Here is a 19,407-nt window from a genome sequence, read left to right as displayed (position 1 = left end):
ATAAGGAATGAGTAGTTGAAGAAGGAATACATGGGTATCAATTACAACCTCAGGACCAATTATAGAAACCAAGTAGCTTTGCATATTTTCTATTTGCTTGCTATATTCATATGTTTATTTTGTTTTATTTTATTTTATTTTATTTTATTTATTTATTTATTTATTTATTTATTGCATGCACAAGTGGGGGAGGGGCAGAAGGAAAGAGAGAATCTAAAGCAGGCTTCATGCCCAGCTCCATGAACTTGGGATCATGACCTGCTAAAATCAAGAATCTGATGCTCAACTGACTGAGCCACCCAGTGCCCCCATATGTTTATTTATTCATTTAAAAAATTTTAAGTTTATTTTGAGAGAGAGAGAGAGAAAGAGAGAGAGAATGAGTGGGTGATGGGCAGAGAGAGAGAATCCTAAGCAGCTCCCACACCCAGCATGAAGCCTGAAGCCTGATGTGGGGCTTGATCCGATGACCCTGAGATCATGACCTAAGCTGAAATCAAGAGTTGGATGCCTAACTGACTGAGCCACCCAGGTGCCCCCCCCCCAATATATTTATTTTAATTTGCTATCCATTTTCTCACTTTTTATGATTTTTAGTTTATATTCAAGTTGTTGGAAGTTAATTTTACAATTTAGTTCTTAGGAAACTGAATGGTTCTGTGAATGAATTTGAGGAATAATTAATATAGCTAGGAATAAAAACAATGACTACTGGGACTATGTGTCTCTGTTTTTAGGAAATGGTGGATACTTGTAGGATGGATAGCTGTATCTCCTCAGGTAGAAATATAAATTGTCAATGCACAAGAGTTCAAACATGTGTACAAAGGTGCATATGGAGGGGTGCCTGGGTGGCTCAGTCGGTTGAGCGTCTGACTTCGGCTCAGGTCGTGATCTCACGGCTCATGAGTTCGAGCCCTGTGTTAGGCTCTGTGCTGACAGCTCAGAGCCTGATGCCTGCTTCATATTCTGGGTCTCCCTCTCTCTCTCTGCCCTCTCCCACTCATGCTGTCTCTCTCTGTCTCTCAAAAATAAATAAACATTAAAAAAATTAATCAAAGGTACATATGGAAGCTGACTAGCTAAAGGGTTGCATCATGCCAGTTATTATTTATTGCCTCTCAGCTCCAAATATATCCTTTTTGTCTGCTTTGTGAAAATGGATCTGGGCCTTGTAAATGTTTTCCTTCACCAGCTGGCACAGTGTTAAATTTTGTCAGAAGATGATGTTGGAGTGACACTGCAGGAGGAAAGGGACTTTCTTTCTGGTTCTGGATTATTGCCTTGTCAGGCTCCTGTAGTATGTGTAATATTTCCAGTGTCCATATGCCACAGTGCATGGTGGCCAGCAGCTTTGCCAACAACCTCTCCTCCTTGTGTGATTTTGTAGACTGAGAAATTTCCCCATGAACAGTTTTTCCTTGGCACCCTAGAGGGTGGATCTCTGGAAAGTTACAGAGAGTGAATTTCCAGCATCGGTGACATCTGCTATTCGGTGACCCATGGTTGTGCCCTCTTCAATAAGGTCTGGATGTCTGCTCTGGGAGATGGTAGCTCTTTCTTGGAGACTCCATCTCAGTCCTAGTGGCAGTAGCTGCTCTTTATATCTGCTATTCCTATATTCTTAGTGTTATTTTTATATCTTACTAGCCAATTCCTTGCTATTCTAATCTTCTGTTATAGTAGTACTTCTTTATATTAAACTTTTCCTGTTCAAATTACTTTGTGTTTTTTGACTCCTAAGAGGATCCTGACTGGCTCACATGTCTACAATGTTAATACTGATACTAAACAATACTATTATTAAAATCATATAATGATATTACAAGAAAGGAAAACTACAGACCAACATCTCATAAAAATAAAAGAATCCTCAACAGGATATTAGCAAATCAAACCCAACAACGTATAAAAATGGTTATACACCATGGCCCAAAGGGATTTATTCTAAATATACTAGGATGGTTCAACATTTGAAAATCAATTAATGTAATCCATCTCATTAACAAGCTAAAGAAGAAAAAATCATATTATCACATCAGTAAATACAGAAAAAGCATTTGGTAAAATCTAATACCCATTCATGATAAAAAAAAAAACTCTCAGGAAACTAGGAATGGAGTAGAAATTCCTCAACTTCATAAAGAACATCTACTAAAAAAAACTATAGCTAACATCATACTTACTGGTGAGAAACTGGATGCTTTCTCTCTAAGATCTGGAACAAGGCAAGGATGTCCCCTCTTAACACTCCTATTCAATATCATACTGGAAGTTCTAGTTAATGCAATAAGACAAGAAATGAAAGATATACTGATTGGTAATGAAGAAACCAAACTGTCTTTGTTCACAGATAACATGAATGTTTATGTAGAAAATCCCAAAGAATCAACAAAAAACGTCTTGGAATTTATAAGTAATTACAGTAAGATCACAGGATATAAAGTTAATATACAAAAGCCAATTGCCTTCCTAAATACCAGCAATGAACATCTGGAATTTGAAATAAAAAAGTTTTGCACCAAAAACTTTAAATATTTAGACATAGAAATCTAAGAAAGTATGTACAGGATCTATGTGAGGAGAACTACAAAACTCTGATTAAATAAATCAAAGAAGACCTAACTAAATAGAGAGCTATCACATGATCCTGGATAGGAAGACTCAGTATTTTTAAGATGTCAATTTCCCCCTAGTCAGCCTATGGATTTAATGCAATTCCAACCAAACGCCCAGCAAGTCATCTGGGGGTTTTCAACAAACTCATTCTAAAGTTTATATGGAAAGCCAAAGATCCAGAATAACACAATACTAAAGAAGAACAAAGTCAGAGGACTGATACTAACCAAATTTAAGATGTACTATACAGCAATCAAGAAACATGGTATTGATGAAAGGATAGGCAAATCGAAAAATGGAGCAGAATAGAGAACCCAGACACAGACCCACACAAATGTAGTCAAGCGATCATGGGCAAAGGAGCAAAGGTAATTCAATGGAGGAAGGATAGTGTTTTCAACCAATGATGCTGGAACTGGACATCCATATGCAAATAAATAAAAATAATAAATAAATCTGGACACAAAACTTATCCTCTTCACAAAATTAATTAATTTTAGACCTAAATGCAAAACATGAAACTATATACTTTCTAGAATATAACAGAAAAAATCTAGATGACTTTGGGTTTGGTGAAGAGTTTTGGGGTATGATGCTAAAAGCATGATCCATGAAAGAAAACTGCTAAAGTTGGACTTTACTAAAATTAAAAACTTCTGCTTAATGAAAGACACTGTTAAAAGAATGAAGGGAAAGAATGGGAGAAAATATGTTCAAAACATGTAAGGAACTTGTAGCTAAAATATACAAAGAACTCTTAGAACTCAGCAATAAGAGAATAAAACGATCCAACAAAAAAAATGAACAAAGATCTGGACAAAGAAGATCTAATCAAAGAAGATACACAAATAATTATATGAAAAGATGCTCAGCATCAGATGTCATTAGAAAATTTCAAATTAAAACAACAATGAAATACCACTATATACTTCAGAATGTCCAAAATCCAAAAAACTGAAAATACCAAAAGCTGGTGAGGATGAGAAGCAAGAAGAACACATTAATTGCTGGTGAGAACACAAAAATGGTAAACCAATTTGGGAGATTATTTGTCAGTTTCTTACAAAACTAAACATATTCTTACCATACAACACAGCAATCACACTTCTAGGTATTTATGCAATTGAGTTGAAAACTTATGTCCACACAAAACATGCACACAAATGTTTACAGCAGCTTTATTCATAATCACCCAAAACTAGAAGCAACCAAGATGTCCTTTATAAATCCATACAATGGGATATTACTCAGCAATAAAAAATGATCTATCAAGTCACAAAGAGACATGGAGGAATCTTAAATGCATATTACTAAGTGAAAGAAGCAAGCCTGAAAAGTCTGAACACTATATAATTCCAAGTACATGACATTTGGGCAAAGGCAAAATTATAGAGATAATAAAAAAATCAGTGGTGTCAAGGGTTGTGGAGCAAGAGGGAGAGATGAATAGGTAAAGCACACAGGATTTTTAGGGTGGTGAAAACTATTCTGTATGAAACTGTAATGGTAAACACAAGGCATTATGCATTCATCAAACCCCACAGAACTGTATAATACAAAGAATGAACCTTAATGTAAACTATGAACTATAGTTAATAATAATGTATCAACATTAGTTCATTAATGTAACAAATGTATCACACTAACGCAGGAGGTTAATAATAGAGGAAACCGGAAAGGGGTGATGGCATGAGCTGGAGTGGGTATGTGGAACTCTAATATCTCAGTTATTCTATAAATCTAAAACTGTATTTTTAAAAAGTCTTAATTATTTTAAAAACTAAAAGCAAAGGGACCAAAATAAATAACTTTTTTGGTTCTAATTACAACGGTAAAATATAGGCCTTTATATCATATCAGAGTGATTTCAAACAAATTAATATATGGGAGGTATAAAGTTTTTTATTATATTATACTTTGCTACTCTTTTTGATCTTAATATAGCCTTAAGTACAGAGCAACAAATTCAGTTTGTAAACAGCAAAACATATTTCATTGAAAATCATCCACTAAAACACTTTCCTTTGTACACTGGAGATATTAAATTCCTTCTTGCAAATGCCATGTCAACTATCTTTTTAAAGTTCCTAAAATGTATGTTTTCCAATGCTCTGGTCTTACTGATCTTACTTAATGGATCTATGATGCTCTGGGATGTGAACAAATTATCTTATGTTCCCCACCTCCACAAGCAAGTAACAATACTTTCACCTCTAGTCTTCATATTACGATTTTTTGTTTGAAGTTTATGTGCAAGATTTAGCTCCATAAATACGGACAGAAACGCAGTTTTGACAAGTAACATCAACATCAGGACTAAAAGTCCCAGGACTACAAGCCACTGTAGAGGAAAAAAAACATGGAGTAGATTATTATAATTTCAGTTAGAGGTATTTTATACTAGTAATATAAATCTGCCCTCAATATCACACTGTTTCTATACCCATGTTATACTGAGTAATGTTCAGCCAATTAAGTTGTGAAAGATTATGAGTTTGAAACATTGTAATTTGAGGAAAGGTAGGAGAAAGTCAGAATCCTATTTTTTCCTTTAAAATCAGCATTTTATAGTATCTTTTGCAGTGCCCCATTTACAAGCTCCTATTTCTAATGCTGTTTTCTAGGTAGGACCATTCTGTCATTTTCCTTCATAGCCTAGGAGCTTAACTCAGAATACTATAGAGATGTATCATAATACAAAAGAATGAATTAGGAAAAATTAATATACATGAAGATAATTAGAAATCTGGGCTTTGAATTTTACTTCCCTTTAAATATAACTTTTTGTGAAAGAATCACTATATTCAATTATCCTAAGGGAATTATTCATCTATTCTTCTGACTATATAATCTAAATATTTAGATATTTATATTTTATAATTACCGCAACAGCTAGCACAATTACTGTGTAGACCTTCATTTTTTCCAAAGCCTGGACGACAGCTATCCATACGTACTACTTGAAAACTGTGGTCCACAAAATGCATAGCTGGTATAGTTTTATTAAAGTCGTGGTAGTAAATATATGCTTGGCTCCGGAAAAATTCTTCTATCCGATCTCTTGCCTAAGATTTTAAAATACCAGAGAGAAGTACAATTACTAAACTGTGAACCAAATTTATCCTCCTGTATCAGAGGCAATGAAACATAGTACAAACATGTCATGCTTTATGCAACAGATGAATTCCTAAAAAGTTGTGTGTAAATACGAAAATTAGTCTAGCCTTGACCTTATCAATTATTGTCAATTCATATGTGCAATGGTTAAGAAAAATTAAATTGAGGTTTAAATTATTTGCAGCATGTCTATTCCATGTGTAGACAACTGAGAGTTCATTATTTCTTATTCCAAAGAGCCAAGCAAAATGGAAACCAAAACTGTTCTCTAATCAGCATTAAAACTAATAATGTACATTTTATTTTTTGAGCACAGAATTTAATAATAATTAATATTAACTGAGTGCTTTCCATAAGCCATGCACAATATTAAGGGCTCAAGGAACTAAATCAGGAGAGTAAAGGGATTTTTTTAGACTATGTCCTTAGCTTCTGAGAATGGCAGAGGGAAAGCAACTATAATGACCAGCATAGATACAATTTTGGAAGAACTACTGGTTTAACCTAGGATTACATGATTGTGGGGTTGTTCTTCAAGATGCTACTTAGTTGCCATTTGGGAAACAAAAACCAGGGGTCCATTCTTCTATCATAGAAGAAATACATAATATTAACCTGGAGAGCTACATATTATTCTAGATGTATTATTCCAAAACAAAACATCTTGAGATGGCCCAGACTCTCACAATCTCTGCTTTAAAAACTGAAACCAGTGGTTGGTGGTGGCGGGGTGGGGGGAGAAGCGCCTTGGTGGCTCAGCCAGTCAAGTGTCCGACTTCCGCTCAGGTCATGATCTCACCCTTTGTGAGTTCAAGCCCTGCTTTGGGCTCTGTGCTGACAGCTTAGAGCCTGAAGCCTGCTTCCTATTCTGTGTCTCCCTCTCTCGGCCCCTCCCCTGCTCACACTCTGTCTTTCTCTCTCAAAAATAAACAAACAAACAAATAAATAAATAGTAAGTAAAAACTGAAACTAGGGGCACTTGGGTGGCTCAGCGGGTTAGGCATCTGACTTACGCTCAGGTCATGATCTCTCAGTTTGTGAGTTTGAGCCCCGCATTGGGCTCTGTGCTGACAGCTCAGAGCCTAGAGCCTGCTTCAGATTCTGTGTCTCCCTCTCTCTCTGTCCCTGCCCTTGTGTTCTCTTTCTCTCTCTCAAAAATAATAAATAAACATTAAAAAAATTTTAAAAAACTAAAGCCAAAAATCAATATACTTTATATTTTTAAAAAGAATAATTTAAATCTACCTGCTTAGAATGTCTATTATTGATAAATATTCACAACATGGAGGAATAGATTTTTGAAGAAACTTTTAAATTAATAAAATATTCACAACAATTTTTACACAGCTTTGTTAACTATTCAAATACTTTCCCCCTACATTGAAATTCTTACCTGGAGGATATTATGATTAGTGATATCTTCACAGTCAGCAGAATCATTGCATGCACCTTTCCACCCTGGTGCAAAAGGATTAACTGGAGAGAAATAAAACACCTTCACAAAAGAATTCTAAAAAGTTCCAAACATTCCAACAAAGCCTCCAGTGCTGAATTTAGTATGCATGTGTACATGTGTTTACCTAATCTTAGTGATAAAGTAAAATACACAAGTTGAATAATTTATACATTATTATTTCACTCCATCTGGGGGCTAATCAAAGTAACTACAAGGGTTTAAAATGAATGGAAATAAATTTGGTTTGGTTCTTCTCTTTTATTAAGTTCTTCTCAAAAATACAATTTAAAATTTTATAAGAATTTATAAATTAAATATTAGCTGCATAGTTAAAGGCCATATTTATAAAGTGATATTGACTTCTAAAAGATAAGCAGCCTGGCTGCTCAGGGGTGCCTGGCTGGCTCAGTCAGTAGAGCATGCAACTCTTGATCTTGGGGTTGTGAGTTCAAGCCCCATGTTGGGCATGGAGCCTATTTAAAAAAATTTAAAAAGAGGTAAGCAAAAATATATTGTCGTTTAAGGTAAATAATTAAAACATTGATTTTTAAAACCATAACCAGGCTAGGACCAACAATATGCTTTAGTGCATAACAAACATTTAGGGCCTACTATTTGTAAGATATCTCACATTAAAGAAATGTTAAAAAATTTTTTTTACCTTGAAAGGCTATAAATAGCTCATGTATGAGGCCGTGTTTTGGAATTTTAACAAAATGGCATTTATATGATGGTTCTATGACATGGCACGACAAATCAGAGATTAAATTATCCAAGATTTTCTTCAGCACTCTAAAAAGCAGGTCATTATATCTTCCTTCACAAGACTTTGTGGTAAAACGTACAGCCATCTGATATGAGTAATCAGGTTCCCGATAGGCTTTAAAAAATTATGAGAATAAAAACAATTGTGCTTACCATTAATTTCTTCTACCAAAGAACTTGCAAATAACATGTAATATGAAATCCCATTAATCTTGCAAATCAGCATAGAAATTTATCTAATAAAAACGTTTTATCAGTTTGTTCTAAAAAATATATAAAACTAATAACTTTAATGAAAAAAGGTTGTTTTCATCTGATGTGTTATCTAATCAGTACAAGAGAAGAAATGGCTGGATAGATAGATATGTTAACAGTATAAAAAAATAAAATGGTGGAATAGCTTAAAATGCAGAAAGTGTCACTGCTCTCAGCACAGTCCAGTGAAAAGGATCATCAATTTACTTTTATAGAATTAACATCAGTTTTTAAATTACTTGGCAAAATTGTGATATGGTAGATTATACTTGCATACCTAGAGGGTGGGAAGTGGGAGGCTGAAAGAGGATTGTTAAGGACATACTATCTAGATGTCAATTTAAGAGTTTGTGTGGTCATTCTCACTAAATGAAGAGACCATACACTTAATTCTTATCCAAACTAAATGTATAAGTTAAAATGTGCCCATAGTCTTACCAAAGATCATAAAGTCATATCTCTGCTTTACTATTGTTTCTTCTTGGGTTTCTGCTTTGACAGTCTTATAAGAAAGAGTACATGTGTAAAGTCCAGACAAAGCCTCCAGAAAATCTTTCACCATCAGCTTTCCTGTTTTAGTTATATTTATTTGATTATTTCCTAAACAGAAATAGTAAATTATTTGGTTGTTTAACATATAACAATTCAGACACTATTTAGTAAACTTGGGGTTACAAATAAATACAAAAATTTAAAAATTAATGGACTATTTAAACATTTAACTTCAAGAATTAAAAGAAATCTTAATTCTGTTATACTCTTGTGGAAAGCCACATGAGGTAAGCACACTTTTGAAATATATTATGGTTTTCTTTAACTTGGTTCTTGGCCTCTAATTTCAATTGGTTTATGCTGGTAACTTAGTAAATGAAATTATTCTGCTCTGTAGTACTACACAATTTCCTCATGTAAAACAGAAATTAATGCTAATATTCTCCAAAACTCTTCTAACATCATGAAAAAGTATATATTGGATATTCATCTCCAATACAGATACTACAAAGATAACTTTTAGGTTTTATAAAAACTTTTGAACTAATACCGCTCTGAGAAGTAAGGTACAAAAGGTTTGCATGCTGGTTTTTACATACAGAGAAAATAAGGCACAGAGCAAGATACATAACATGATTTGTCTAAGTATGGAGCAAGTGAAACCCCAGTTAAAATTAAATTTCAGGAGTGCCTGCATGGCCCAGGCATCCAGCTTTCGGTTTTGGCTCAGGTTGGCCTCACGGTTTTGTGAGTTCGAGCCTTGCGTCAGGCTCTGTACTAACAGTGCAGAGGCTGCTTGGGATTCTCTTTCTCTTCCTCTCTCTCTCCTCCTCCCCTGCTCACGCTGTCTCTGTCTTCTTGAAATAAATAAATAAAACTTAAAAAAAATAATTTAAAAAATAAATAAATTTCAGGGCACCTAGGTGGCTCAGTCGGTTGGGCCACTGACTTGATTTTGGCTCTCAAAAATAAATAAACACTAGGGGTGCCTGGGTGGCTCAGTCGGTTGAGTGACCGACTTCAGCTCAGGTCATTATCTCACGGTTTGTGAGTTTGAGTCACGAGTTGGGCTCTGTGCTGACAGCTCAGAGCCTGGAGACTGCTTCGGATTCTGTGTCTCCCTCTCTCTTTGCCCCTCCCCCACTCATGCTCTGTCTCTGTCTCAGAAATAAATAAACATTAAAAATAATAATAAAAATAAATAAACACTAAAAAAATTAAATTTCAATTTGTTCATTCCAATAAGTGACAGTGCTTTTCTTTTTAAAAAAGTCCATATCATTTTAAAAGAAGATACTGATATCAAACAAATTACCTGTTAATGGCTTTTCATTAGGCCCAATCCATATGTAGGTGGGGTCCACTGTTTCTTTTTTAGCACGTCTAAAATCCATACAGACAAGGACTGGGCTATGATGATGTAATTTTACATATAATTTCACTGTGACAAAATAAAATAACATATAGCCATATTATTAGCAAAATTAAGAAATACACGTCCTACCATTTTGTCTCAAGGACACACTAATTCTTTTTGGATTTCCCTATTTGAAAAAATAGCCTATCATTATAACATTTAGAATACAAATATAAATTCCTTCTTGCTTCTTACAAGTTTTTAAAACTCTAGATTGATAGTAAATATTTTTTTTCTGTGATATAGTTTTGTTTATAAAAATGTACATGATGCATTTAGTTCATTTTAATGTACAGATTCAGAACTCACTTGAATCAATTTTTTGAAGGGTTAGTGGAATCAATTTAAAGATCAGAAAAGGGGGGCCCTTGGGTGGCTCAGTGGGCTGAGCCTCAGATGCTTACTTGGTTTCTGCCTAGGTCATGATCCCAGAGTCCTGGGATCCAGCTCTGTCTGGGTCTGGCTCCCCGCAGGTAGAGCCTGCTTGGGATTCTCTCCCTCCCATGTTTGCACTCCCCTCCCCTGCTGGCACTCACTCTCTCTCAAAATAAATAAATTAAAAAAAAAAAAAAACACCTTTAAAATTAAAAAAAAAAAAAAAAAGTCTACTGAATGCCAGCCCCTGAACATACAAAGAAGGTACCGTCCCACGGTTTGGCAGGTGGTGAAAAGGGGAGGGACTCCAAACATGGAGAGCTTCCAAACATGACAAATGCCCAAAGTTATCCCAAAGTTATCTCAAGTTAGCCTGTGCGACCAATTTTTCCTTGGGGAGTGTGGGGAAGTGTTATCATAGTGATAAACAACATTTGAGCTGAGCCTTAAAGGATGTGTAGGAACTCCAAACAGAGGACTTGCAGCCCCGGAAATCACTCTGAGTGGGCCTTGCATGTTGCAAAGCAGTAGAGATGCCTGGAAGAAAGGTGGCATCAGAGAAAGATCTGGATTGAATCCTAGCTCCTGACGAGCTGTGCGACTTTAGGCCAGGTGATACACTAAGGTGTAGCAGGGTCTCTGTAAGGATGAAAGGACGAGAGTGCCAAGCACCAGGTGGATGGTCAATGAACTTTCTCTCCCTTTCCCTCTGCTGGAAGAACCTTAAGCAGGTCCACTGCTCCCCCCGCTCTTCTGACAGACTCTGCGGGTGAAGAGTCCTTAGTACCTGGGTGTCCGGGCTTGCCATAAATGAAACCTTTGCTTGTGCGTTCCGAAGAACGCCGACCTCCAGCTGCGGAAGAAAGAAACCACTGACTTTTTCGGTAGAAGAGGAGCCGGGGCTCACAGTGGGGTTAGGGCGGGGAGAAGCGGAGGGGACAGGACTGGGAAGAGGGACAAGGCTGTGGGGGGAGGACCGAGCGGGAGGAGCCCCACCTCCAGTGAGGTACCAGAGCACCGCAGAGAGTAGGACCCACGCTCGCATCACGGCTCAGGGGCTAGCGTCGAGGGAGGCGTCGAGGGGCGGGCTCCTTCCTACCTCAGCCCCAGCCCAACGCCTCCCCATCTCTCCTCCACAGAGCGGAGCAAACCGCCGGGATCACCTCCCCTACCCGTCCGTAGCTACCGCGGAGCGGACGCCTAGGAGAGCGCGCGTGCGCGCTCCGGGAGCTCGCGCGCGGGGGCGGGGCCGGCGCGCGCTGGGCCTGAGCGCCGGAGGCGAGCGCCCCGCCCTCTCGCGCACACTCGGCCGCCCTCGTGCGAGTGCCTCGCGCCACACGCCTGGCGACTGGTGGTGTCATTTTCCCGCGCTCTCCGCGACTTAATTCTGTGAACGGCTCCTGGGAGAAGGAAGGAGTAAAGTTAAAGAAGTCAAGGCTGCACGTTTCGGTTACTTAACCTTTCTGGAGGCTGAAGAGATCTACGTACGAGAGGAACACTGCGGGCTCCCAGTGGGACGATGGGGTAAGGCAAGTGAGAGATGCAATTACATTAGGACCGGAGAGAGGGAGAAGCGTCGGAGAAATTTCACCCCACAGGACACAAAGAGCTTGTGGAAATTTCCTGTGCCTTGGTTCTCATGAATTCTGCCTGAAGTTGTGTGCACAATCTTTTCCAAACTCTTCCACCCGATTTTTACCTAACTGCATTTCCTACCCCCCAAACGAAGAACCTGAGGAACCACTAGTGCGCCAACAAGGCATCTCCAGCCCTTCCCACTCGAGAGGAACATTTAACCTTTATTTTCCACATCCCAGTATCAGAGGGTGTGGGGAGACCCCCATGCAAATTTATCTAGGGTTGTGAAGTAATCTTTTGAAAACGGACCCATTTGAAAGGGCAAGATCCCCAGCTCTGCTTTCCCTGTGGGGATCGATGACAAATGAGTCGAGATCACAGAGCTCTCTCTGAAAGAGACCGTGCCCCGTCATTCACGGTTCCTTCTTGGCCACCAGTTTGGTGGCCTGTTTGTTGTCTATTTCTTAGCGGTGGGACACCCTGGGTGGTGGTTTTGAGTAAGCTGGTGGGTAAAGAGACCAAGGTTCAGACAGGGTGCAGAATGATTATTTGGGGTGAGATCAAGAGTTTTCAGTTTTATTTCCTTTGAGCCAAGTCAGTACTTGGACTATCTCAGATGGTCCAGGAGCAACCTTTGTCAGTGATTTCATTTTGAGTCACTGTTAATTATACCTACATAGCTGAAGCCATGAAATGTGACTCAGTGAGTCAGATCCACCCATGTCAGTTACTGTGTCTAGATTCATGGTTTAGTCTCAACTGTTCCTTTCTTAAGGTGGTGATAGTGGAGACAGATTTAGGCATTATCTTTAATTCCCTAGTAGTTTGACTTTCCAGTGTTAGTCAAAGTACCTTTGGTAGCTTCCCAGTTATTATAAGTAAATCGATCCTTATAAATCCTGTGTGATAAACTTTGACTACTGTGAGGAGAGACTAAACTAAACGAGTCATGGTTGTTTGCTGCAAGTACGTGTCCATTCTTCTAAAATAAACTTTTAATTTTAAAACAGTTTTAGATTTATGGGAAAATGGGGAGTATAGTACAGAGTTCTCACATGCTCCCACCTAGTTTTCCCTCCTATTGCCATCTTACATTAGTACAGTACATTTCATACAGTTAATGAACCAGTGCTGATGCATTACTATTAAATAAAGCATGTACTTTATTTAGTTTCCTTCGTTTTTACCTCATGCCCTTTTTTTCTGCTCCAGAATCCCATAGTACATTAAGTCATCGTGTCTCCTTAGGTTCTTCTTGGCTGTGACAGTTTTTCAGACATTTCTTATTTTTGATAACTTTGACAGTTAATGACAATTTTGATGACATTGACCTGACCTTCACTGGTTAGGTACTTTGCAGAATGCCTCTCTATTGGAATTTGTCTGATGTTTCTCATTATTATACTAAGGTTATAGATACTGGGGTGGAAGACAATAGAGGTAAAGTGCCATTCCCATCACATCATATTAAGGATACATACTGCCAACATGCTTTATCACTCTTTTTTTTTAATTTTTTTTTTCAACGTTTTTTATTTATTTTTGGGACAGAGAGAGACAGAGCATGAACGGGGGAGGGGCAGAGAGAGAGGGAGACACAGAATCGGAAACAGGCTCCAGGCTCCGAGCCATCAGCCCAGAGCCTGACGCGGGGCTCAAACTCACGGACCGCGAGATCGTGACCTGGCTGAAGTCGGACGCTTAACCGACTGCGCCACCCAGGCGCCCCAATCACTCTTGATGTTATCTTGCTCATCTGGCTAAGGTAGTGTTTGTCAGGTTTCTCTACTCGAAAGTTACTCTTTTTCCTCTCTTTCATACTGTGCACTTTGGAAGGAAGTCACTATGTGCAGCCCACACTTAAAGATTGGGGATTTATGATCCACCTCCTTGAGGATGGAGTAGCTAGGTAAATTATTTCATGCATCTACTTTTTATCTATTCCCTTAAGTACCATTCTCTGAGTCTGAAATACTCCATTTTGAACTAATAATTTACAGAGTAGTAACATGTTCCACTGCTAAGTGTAATAAAAGTTTTTACATCCTTTTAATAACCAAACAACTATTCATCCTTAAACCATCCCTGTGAAAATTTACAGTTCCTCTTCTGCTACTTTTGATGTGCTATTTTTGCTTTTAGAAACTAACAAACAACAAATTTCCCCTTTCAATACTATAATTAGACTTGTGTTTAGAGTATTTCTCCAAAATTGACACTATCCTGTAGAACTCCAACCCCTACAAGCTACAGAGATACCACACTGGTGTCATGATATTAAAGCCAATGCAACTTATTTACTCATTAAAGAAAAATTGCCCACCACACATGTATGTGTATGTATATAGATACACATGCCTATATGTATGTGTGTGTATGCCTCCTATACCAAGGCATATTTAAAATAAACTAAAATTCATAAAATTACAACATGTATATTTTAACTTGTAAGTGTGGGTTTCTTTTGATATGGTCTGCTGATGCGCAAACTCCCAACCTTAAGTCTGAAATATACACTAACAATGTAATTTTCTAGCAAGGGTGGAAGTGGCCTTTTTGAGAATCATTCACATGTCCAATTCAAAACAATGGATATCTTTATAAGGATTCACCAAAACAATGTCCCTTAGACTTCAATGTGAAGAAAAGTTCTGCTTTTGAAATATTGTTATGTGGTCACTTCCCCTTTCCTTTTCCTATAGTCAAATTTGTGCTTTACCTCTATAAAGAGGGAGGGATGTTGGGGAAAGATGTTGATTGGTACATTTTTGTGCAGTAACATCTTTGAGTTAATTTTACTATCTTATCACCCCCCCCTCCTTAGCTCTATTTACTTTACTTACTTTTCTGATACAGCGTGTGTGTGTGTGTGTGTGTGTGTGTGTGTGTGTGCATTTTTTGGTAAGCTGTCTTAGATCCTCCTTTGAAGAAGTCAGAGTAATAGAAAATAAACACACGTAAATAGAGTGCATAGTATTTTGTGAGTGGTGGCAACAGTTTTCAGACAGGAAAATAAAAGTGAGAGAATTTTTGCTTCGCGAAATGAAAAAGTTGAGTTGATAAAAGTGCCTAAATCCTTTTGAACTTAGAGTTTTCTGAAAACTTGGACGAAGAATTATCACGTGAAAAGCAAAACTGAAGAAGAAAAACATAATACTTCAAATGAAGTGTGTTCTCTTTGGTAGTATTCATGGCTATCATCCCCCAATCTAGACCAAAAGTTCCAGATCTTGTTACACTTAAGACAAACCTCTTTGAACTTAAACTTGTAAGAAACAATCCAGAGCCCCTCTTCCCCCATATATTACGCTCCCATCCGTTATCCTTCTTAGACACTTTGGGACAATTTACTGATGGGCCATTTCCATCCCATCTGGGTTCTCGGGTTTGACATTCAAAAAGGGGCTGGAGGTGAGGAACCTCGGGCGCTCCGCGGTGAACGTGCTTTAAAGCCGCCGCCAGCCAGCGCCGCTGTAACCCTGTGCACCGGCGGGTCGCCCGCTCCTGCCCCTTTCAATCTGCGCCGACGCGGCGGCGTGATCCCGGGGACTCCCCGCGCCGGGAATCTCCCGCCAGCTGCGCGCTGCGTCCCGGCGACGGCAGGAGCACGTGGAGCGGCCGGGTAGCCAGAGCGGCAGCTCCAGCCCAACCCAGCCCGGCAGCGAGATGGAAGGTGAGCCTCCAGCCCGCTTCTTTTCTAAGGGTCTTTGAAAAGCTCGACCGGTGCACGCAGCAGAGAGAGTACCTTCTGAATCTCGGTTTTGCTTCTATTTATTTCTTTTGTCAAAAGTATGAGGCATTTCAGAGGGCAAAGCGTGTAGTTCTTATACATCTCTCATTTTGCCCCCCCCCCCAACCCCCACCTAACTTTGGGAAGTGATAATTTCTCCGCAATTTTATGTCTTAAGGGTTGTCAGACATGAGGGCTCAACTCGAAGTCTGCAGAGGAATAGTACTTATGGGGCGTCCCTGAAATGGCAGCAAACCTGGGTTGGAATAATTGATTCTTTTGGATGTTTTTTTTCTTCCATGGCCTCAGTGTCCATTGGATTCAGGCTAACCTTAGTGACTTATTTAGAATTAAACTTAACAGTTTTTCTTCTTCTAAGAGTAAATGCTGTCATATGGGGAAGGTAAATTTTAAACTGGTTGGCACTTGTGGTTCCCTTGGAACTCGATCTTCTAATGGTCCTTTATCCAAAGCAAAAACCAGGCTCAATTAAAAAGTTTCATTTGAATTAATTTTGAGAGTCGTGAAACTATCCTCACTTCTCAAAAATTTTCAGTATATACTTACTTGGGATAACTAAAATTTCACACCATTGTTGTAAACTTTTCAACAAGGGTTTGTTACACTCTGAAAATGGAAGATTTTCAAGTTGGGGAATGCATTTCAAGTTGGGGAAGGTGCTGATATTTGGAAAACTAGAATTTGTGAGAAATGGATTCATTCTCTTAATAAATGAGATACTGACACCTAATTAAAATGTTAATTTGATAAATATTATGAATAACATGTTTTTTTCATATTAATGAATTGATCTTTGGCAACTCTAGATCTAGAGTATATAAAGTTATTTAAATTTAATTAACTACTTTGAGACACCAGATACATGTGGCAGAACTTTTTTTTTTTCCTTCAAAATATAATTAAGTGCAATATTGTGGTCCTGAATCTTCAGTTTGTACCTGGGTATGCTTACAATTTTTCTAACTGCTGTGGCCCATATAAAAATTTTTTTTTCTTTAAGTAGAATGTCAAACAATAAGTCAATAAACAGTATGTGTTTAGTATGGATATGACAACTTTTAAATAGCCATTATGAATAATGCTTCAAGTGTTTTATGAAAAACTATGCTTTTAAAATTTTAAATTATTAGGGTTTAAAAAAATAACTCTTAAAATTGACACTGTGAATATTTTAAAAATGGTCTATGAAGTATAATTGTTAACATGTAAAGGCTTTGTTGACCAAGAACAGGAAAAAAAATTAGGTCACTGTACACTATGAAAAAATAATTTTAAAAATTCTCATGCTTTAATTATTATAAATGAATTGCTGAATTTATTTTGTGAAGTCATAAATCAATATTCAACACTATTTTTTCTTATTCCTAATCATTTCACTTCTCCAGACTAACATGCAGAATAGTGTAAATCCATGGAAACTAGAGTGTTTCCCTGTAAATGTTAATACTCTTGGATTCATTTATTTAATGTGAAATAAAGAAATTATTAAATAAATAGCATAATTTGGGATAGTAATGCCCTTAACAAAGACTTTTAGATAAGCCTGAATAAAGGCTCTCTGAAAAAGAAAGGAATGAAAACTTGTATAGAATTTGGTTTAGAATGCACAAACTATAAATGGAAAGAGATGGAATCTGGAATATAGGCAGTGATCAACTGTGAGTTTATATGTCTAGATTAAATTCATAGGTCCGTAGAGATGGATGGTATATAGTATGCTTAATGCAAAAACTTGAAAGAAAAGAAAAGGTTAATGATATGAATTTGGCTGTGCTCACATCAGGTCCCTGAGGACAGAGTATTTGATGCAGTAAAATATCTAGTTCTTTACTGCCACCCGAGATTGACTAATCTGGTCCATGTGTTTGATATTTAAAATATTTTTATATTATCTTGACATTTTGTTCTCAATAAAAAGAAATTTGACCTGGAATGTATACCTCTCATTTCTTGGTAGTATAAGAAAGTAGAATACTTTATGGAATACCTTTATTTTCTGCCTAATTTGGTGGTAAAATTTACATGCTATAGTTTATTGCAAAATGTGAAGCTGTTTAGTCATTCCTTCAACATATAAAATCTTTTTCAAATTCATTCATCAATAGATGTTTATTGAGACTTTCTATTATGATTTCAGATGAAATAAGCTTTGAAATTGAAATTTTGTCATGTAAAAATGAAAAGTTAATGCATATAATAAATCAAAAGCTGTAACTTTTTTCTTTTCTCACAATCTTTGATCCTAAGTATTTTCTATCCAAAGACTCTTGATGTTGCTAAGTTTTGTAATTTGTGTTATAATAACAGTATCTTCTTTTTGTTATGGTTGAGAAATGAGGTGGTTCACAAAAATGGATTTCATAGGTATTGGCATGTTTCTCATTTAATATAAAACCTTTCTATTTAAATGATATTGGGTAGAGATCTTTCTAAGTGCATTTATTACACAGCCTCCTCCCTGTCTTATAAACAAAGTACATGAGAGATCACTTTATCTTGGTAACCTTGAGTCACTATTCTGACCATCAGGTAATGTTCTATAGTATATTCTTATGGGGGATTTGAACTGTGCAGAGCTGAATGCCCCTACACTAAATATTCCAGGGTTATTGAACAAATTTTGTTTCCTTGATGTCAGCTTCTGCTTCTTATCACATGGCTTTTGTGGAAGCCATTTTTCACTTCTAGGTCCCTTTCTATGCTTTGGATGGTTGAGTTTTACAGAGATATAGCCTCCAAATGGTGGAGTTTACTAGCCCTCCATTATGAGCATATGAAGGATGAAATGGTAAAGTTCAAAGGAACAAAAATGACAGAAAGGTCACAGGATCCTGACAGAATATAATTTTAGAAAACTCCTGTGTGTACTTCCTATGATCCAATATGCTATTTCACACTTCCATGTCTTCACTAAGATTTTCAGCCCATTTTCTACCTGGTTATGCTTACTCATCCTTCGCTCTGCAGGTGCCCTCCTTCTGATGACCTTCTCTGATGCCTTCTGGTGGTCTCCCTACTGGTCCCTCACCTCCCTTCACCTAGGCCAAGGTCCTTTCCTTTCTGTACACACTTCTGCCAGTTGTATTTATTGCTTTAAATGTTTCTAACCCCACTGGTCTTTAAGCTCTTAGAGGGCAGAGAGTATGTTTTATTTTTGTGTGCTCGGTGTCAGAAATAGTTTCTGTTCATAAAAGACCCTCACAGTTTGTTGCATTCAATTAAGAAAATAGTGCTGAAAAGTAATTTTCATTATGTTTATATGACACCTTTTATTTAATTAATTTCTATGAGTAGGAGATTGGTGCTAGCAATTCTTTGATAGAACTCAGAAAAATTTTAAAGTATTTAATTAAATGGTATAATAGAAAAAACAGAGAAAACAAAAATGTTATTATTTTTTTTTTTTGGCTAAACTAGCCTTAAGGCAAAATCTTATCTATTAGCTATACATCAGCAGATTTCAGGATTACATGTAAGTCTATTAAAATATGGATCAAATATGAACAGAAATTTGCTTTCTCAGTCAGTAAGATAGAAATGACACTGTAAAATTAGCATACAACTTTCCAGTAATACCTTTTT

The 19,407-nt window shown here is 37.2% G+C and overlaps 2 protein-coding genes across 3 annotated transcripts in view; one reads left to right on the top strand and one right to left on the bottom strand.

Moving 5' to 3' along the window:
* Window positions 1-3,781: 3,781 nt before the first annotated feature.
* Window positions 3,782-11,716, bottom strand: ZPBP2 (zona pellucida binding protein 2). Of its 2 annotated transcripts, none has more exons than XM_049635961.1 (8): window positions 11,493-11,716; window positions 11,284-11,349; window positions 10,020-10,145; window positions 8,651-8,812; window positions 7,854-8,072; window positions 7,130-7,212; window positions 5,504-5,684; window positions 3,782-4,960 (listed from the first exon to the last, which is right to left on the bottom strand). In XM_049635961.1, exons 1-8 carry the CDS (start codon window positions 11,539-11,541, stop codon window positions 4,866-4,868), a joined length of 981 nt encoding a protein of 326 aa, XP_049491918.1. In that variant the 5' UTR covers window positions 11,542-11,716; the 3' UTR covers window positions 3,782-4,865. The 2 variants fall into 2 exon arrangements, with proteins under 2 accessions (XP_049491918.1, XP_049491920.1); XM_049635963.1 differs by having other exon boundaries at window positions 11,507-11,715.
* Window positions 11,717-14,863: 3,147 nt separating this feature from the next.
* Window positions 14,864-19,407, top strand: part of IKZF3 (IKAROS family zinc finger 3) — a 93,394-nt gene continuing 88,850 nt past the window's right edge. The window contains exon 1 of the mRNA XM_049635958.1: window positions 14,864-15,747. Coding sequence (XP_049491915.1) covers window positions 15,741-15,747 — 7 coding nt within the window. The 5' untranslated portion in view covers window positions 14,864-15,740. The remainder of the gene's footprint in view (window positions 15,748-19,407) is intronic.

This window comes from Panthera uncia, chromosome E1, assembly GCF_023721935.1.
Source record: "Panthera uncia isolate 11264 chromosome E1, Puncia_PCG_1.0, whole genome shotgun sequence".
Taxonomy (NCBI): domain Eukaryota; kingdom Metazoa; phylum Chordata; class Mammalia; order Carnivora; family Felidae; genus Panthera; species Panthera uncia.
The sequence above is the reverse complement of the archived record's forward strand: the minus strand, read 5'-3'. Positions and strand labels throughout refer to the sequence as shown.

Bases quoted from the DNA above. Each gene is read 5' to 3' on its own strand.
- ZPBP2 (XM_049635961.1), bottom strand. From the start codon at position 11,541: ATGCGAGCGTGGGTCCTACTCTCTGCGGTGCTCTGGTACCTCACTGGA. The intron at 7,213-7,853 runs GTAAAAAAAATT...ATTTCTCTCCAG, and splicing joins GCTATTTATAGCCTTTCAAG to TTAATCCTTTTGCACCAGGG. The intron at 4,961-5,503 runs GTAATTATAAAA...TTTCCTCTACAG, and splicing joins TAATTGTGCTAGCTGTTGCG to TGGCTTGTAGTCCTGGGACT.